We start from the raw sequence: 4,533 nt of genomic DNA, 5'->3' as shown, positions 1-4,533 counted from the left end.
GTTTCCCCGCAATATCGTGATGCGTTCTGGATAGCGAACCTACAATTGAAGTAGACAAATGAGGTGTCAAAATGTCAAATGTTTGCAAGACCACTGTAGCAGGGTTTCTGCAGACTTGAACAAGTTAAATTTAAGACCTTTTTAAATAACACCTTATATGAAATTTAAGACCTAAACCTGTAATGGAAATACACATTTTATTACATACATATATGTAATATTTAATGTGTATAAATTAAAAAAAAAAACTAAATATCAATGCTGTAATAAATGGTATTTATTACTATGATATACAGTGAACTTTTCATGTCAGCACACAATATTCCATACAAAATATCCCCACAAAATAACTGCATCACTGAGATTTTTGGTGGAGAAAATTTATTCTGAAGCAATATTTTAATCAGTGTTCCATCAGCTTTTACATACTTAAATCTGCATATTTACCTTTACAAAGCATGGTGTTATTTAACTATATCATGTTATGAATAAACTAAACATTTTGAATTTTTACCTCAGTGTGTTTCTTCTGAGTTTATGTGTGCTGTTACGCTCATTTGTTCTGAAGTCTCGAGACAAACAGAGTGAGCCTCAGCGCGAGCTTGTATTCTGTATTCTGCTAACTTACTGCAATTCTCTCCGATGACGCAGTAACTTACCGTGGGGAAGAAAAAAATCTTCGGTCTGTCCAATGATTGTAAACAGTCATTAGGTCCGTCAGACTAAAGATATTTTAGCGGTAATGAGACCAAAAATAATTAAGACCCATCGAATCCGAATTTAAGACATTAAGACGTTTTAAGGCCTTATATTAGGAAAACGTTAAGACATTTTAAGACTAAGGACCCGCGGACACCCTGCGTAGGAAATTTAGCAAACATACCTTTAGTGCAACAAGAAGTGAGACTGTTTCCACTGAGTAATATCCTCTGTCTACATAGTCACCCATAAACAGGTAGTTAGTGTCAGGTGACTTCCCTCCAATTCTGAAGAGCTCCATTAGGTCATGAAACTGTCCGTGCACATCTCCACACACTGTGACGGGGCAGCGCACCTCCTGCACATTGGACTCTTTTGTGAGAATCTCTTTAGCCTGGGGGTGTAAGAACAGGATAGTGTATCAGGCACAGGTGAATACTGCGAAAGCAGGAAAATATCAGACAAGTATGTTTTGTAACCCCAATCAGGGGTGCGTTTCCGAAAAGCATTGTTAGCCATCTACAGTAGCAAGTTCCATCATTACTAACACAGGTCAATAATTCTGTTTCCCTCAACCATAGCTTTAGTGAACATTCGCTTGACCTGAGGTTAGATGCAGAGTTTCATGTTAGTATAACATGCTGAGAAGCAAAACTCATCATGGGTGAAAAAGGTCACAATGCGTTTTCTCTGATCGGATAGCCATCCAATTGTGAAAAGACCAGGTGTAAATGCCCTCCGAAACACTTCACTAACAACAGTCCTATATTGTTGAACCAATGTGTGAGCATGCTCAGGGTACAGTCGTGACTAGATAGTCAGTTTCTGCAGCGATGCAGTTTTTTTTTTTTTTAAAGACTGGAATACACTACACAACTTTTGCCCCAATTTTCCCCCGATTTACAGTCTGGATAAGTTGACGCTAGTCAGAGCTAGGGCTGGGCAAAAAAATTGATTTTCCGATTAATCGTTTTTTAAAATGACGTCGATTCGATATCGATTCTCAAAAGCCGCAAATCGATCTTTTCCAGTATTTATTTCAGCACACATTTAACAAGATCTGATTAATGTGAATCTTATCATTAGTCTTCTCCACTAGATGTCACCCTTATTTATCTTGCGCAATGTTACAACAGAAATCCTGTCATTCATTCAGCACTTATCATGGCCATACGCGCAATTCACAATGCTCAGGTGAAATGCTATAGTAATACTGTAAATCTGCGGAAGCATTTGATATCACGCATAAGGCGCCATGATTTCTGCAATGAATGAATGGTGGATGGTGTGGCGCACTTTTTTGTTTACAACACACATACTAAAGCGCAGATGATGCTCGCGGTGTTTTCAGCTTCTGCCGTCTCACTATATGATGATATGAACACGAATGTCATCTCCAGCTGCTCTGAGAGTCACTTCATTAGCATTTACCGTTTTATTTGAGAAAACTACCGTCATCTAATCATACACAGCAGCTGGAAGTTCTTCACGGCAACCCGTCAAAATAAAAGTTTAGTTTAATGTTCTACTGTCACAATTAGGGATGTCACCGATTAATCGATGATCGATTAATTGTCGATAAGAGATGCAATCGATTAAAGCTATCGATGGTCGATTAAGTCGTTTAATTTTGGGCTGCATGCGGCTCATGCGCAAAACACGTGCGAGCGGCTGTGAATGACGGTGACGGTATATAAATGCATCATCACTCATTCATAATGTACAAATTAAGCTTTTAATGTGATTTAAACTTTAAAAGTACATTAAAATAGAAACAACAAAGTTCTTCAACATGGAAAGCAATAGAAATGTAGTAACCAAGTAATTTCCTCCGATAATTCTTTCATATCGGGCTCTGCGCTTTGCAGGGCTGCGGGACACAGGACAAATATTCATTCCTACAACTTGTTAACTCGTTCCCGAGCAATTCCACAGTTTCTGTCCACAAGGGGTGTAATGAACAATATAGATCGAATAATACCCAGCGCTCTCTTCCACCTTCAATAACATGACTGAGGTGCCCTTGAGCAAGGCACCGAACCCCCAACTGCTCCCCGGGCGCTGCAGCAAAAAATGTGTGCCCACTGCTCCGGGTGTGCGTTCACGGTTTGTGTGTGTTCACTGCTGTGTGTGTGCACTTTGGATGGGATAAATGCAGAGCACTAATTCCGAGTATGGGTTACCATACTTGGCCACAAGTCACGTCACTATTAATTTGTGGCCACTGTCCATGTTTCATTAATTTTGTTCCTTAAATAACCCATGTGTAACACATGATTGAACTAAAATGAGGCATCAAATTAATAAATCGAACAAATTCTTAATTCACGGCCATGAAATCTTTCATTTCCCTTAAATGCGAAAACAGTGATAAAAAGTGAATGACAATAAAATAAACCTGCGAAATTAGAGGGTTAGACGGTGAGGATTTAGGAAAAGAAACAATGCCTAAATATTATTGAATTTGTGTAAATTCCTGACCAACCGGCAAACAAAGAACAAAGCTGCATAAATGTAGGCTATATGTAGTCGAACGGCATCCAAAAGCATGGTCGCGATGTAACATTTTCCAGCTAACCAATTATTCCTCTAATAAACAAAGCTTTTATACCACACTTGTCATGATCAGAGCTTAAAATTTGTAAATAAATAATTGCTGGATTCAAAACAGCAATTAAAAGGCGCTGTGACCGACACTGACTATACGTTTTCCCGGAGCATTCAATGATGTCACTTAACGGTGATGCCACAACTAGAGCATCGTTCACAAGTTTCTGCATGGACCTAACAACTTGCCTAGGCACAGGTTTTCAAGCCCTGGGACAAAATGGGGTGCTTTAAGGAAAATGTATAGCCTATGTAAGCAATAGGCCTAAATACAAATTATTTGTTTTCATAAAATAAAAAATAAATAAAAAAGCAAAATATATCTGGCTTAAATAATTAAGCTAACAGATTTAAAACAGAAGTGTGGCACGGCGCTCCATAAACAAGTTTTTTTTATGTTTCAGCTGTTCGATCGCACCGGCGCCTCACACGCACACACCCCACATATTCTAGCAATTCAAGCTTACATCGCAGTCTGTTCATTATCAAAATGAAATACAGTCAACTAAACATAAAAGGTTATACTGGTCAGTTTAAATAGACCGTAGTATACCGGTCCACTCTGCTGTTATGCCAAGGACTTTTTTGCTCATGTGAATGTGATCATGGAAATTATCGAAAATTGACATCCCTAGTTAGAATATATTACTATTTAGCAGTCTTAAGACTCAGAATTAATAAGAAAAATATAAAAGGCACTAATGTTTAATGAGATACTGGTTTCATGAATATTAATCAGGTTTTGTGCGTTTGCTCGAACTGATTTGCTGAAATCAAAACAGGGACGATAATAGGTGAGCACCAGCCAATGAGATTGCCGTTTGTGCATAAGTTCCGCCTACTACAGGAAAACCCGGCAGTTCTTAAAAGCTGAATAATTCCAAAGGAACTGTTATTTTTACAGGAAAATACAACAAAGTATATCGTTTACATGTAGCTGCATGTTATGTAAGACTCTCGCACGCTCTCACTCTTTGCGCATGAGAGAGAATGCGTCAGCGAGTCGTGCGCCTTCACACTAGAGTTTATGTTACGTCAAATACACAAACACAGGTGCGCTGCGCATCCATTCAAATGAACTGAAAAATAGCACAGATCGCTTGACGGAAAGTGAAACTCTGAAGCGCGCAGTCAGAGTGTTCTGTGAGCAGGGGCGCGGGAAGATACTTTCATTTGGGGGTGCTGTGTGTGTTTGGGTTGGGGGGGGGGGGGCCTTTTATTTTTTCG

General features: G+C 39.1%; 1 protein-coding gene across 1 annotated transcript in view; it reads right to left on the bottom strand.

Moving 5' to 3' along the window:
* Positions 1–4,533, bottom strand: part of LOC107564119 (serine/threonine-protein phosphatase 2A catalytic subunit beta isoform-like) — a 20,621-nt gene that overhangs the window by 7,951 nt on the left and 8,137 nt on the right. The window contains exons 2-3 of the mRNA XM_016249115.1: positions 884–1,093; positions 3–39 (exon numbers count right to left, since the gene is read on the bottom strand). Of these exons, the coding sequence (XP_016104601.1) occupies positions 3–39; positions 884–1,093 (247 nt within the window). The remainder of the gene's footprint in view (positions 1–2; positions 40–883; positions 1,094–4,533) is intronic.

The sequence above is a fragment of the Sinocyclocheilus grahami genome, unplaced genomic scaffold, assembly GCF_001515645.1.
Source record: "Sinocyclocheilus grahami isolate Dianchi unplaced genomic scaffold, SAMN03320097.WGS_v1.1 scaffold911.1, whole genome shotgun sequence".
NCBI classification, from domain to species: domain Eukaryota; kingdom Metazoa; phylum Chordata; class Actinopteri; order Cypriniformes; family Cyprinidae; genus Sinocyclocheilus; species Sinocyclocheilus grahami.
Note: the sequence above shows the minus strand (reverse complement) of the source record. Positions and strands in the feature narration are given on the sequence as shown.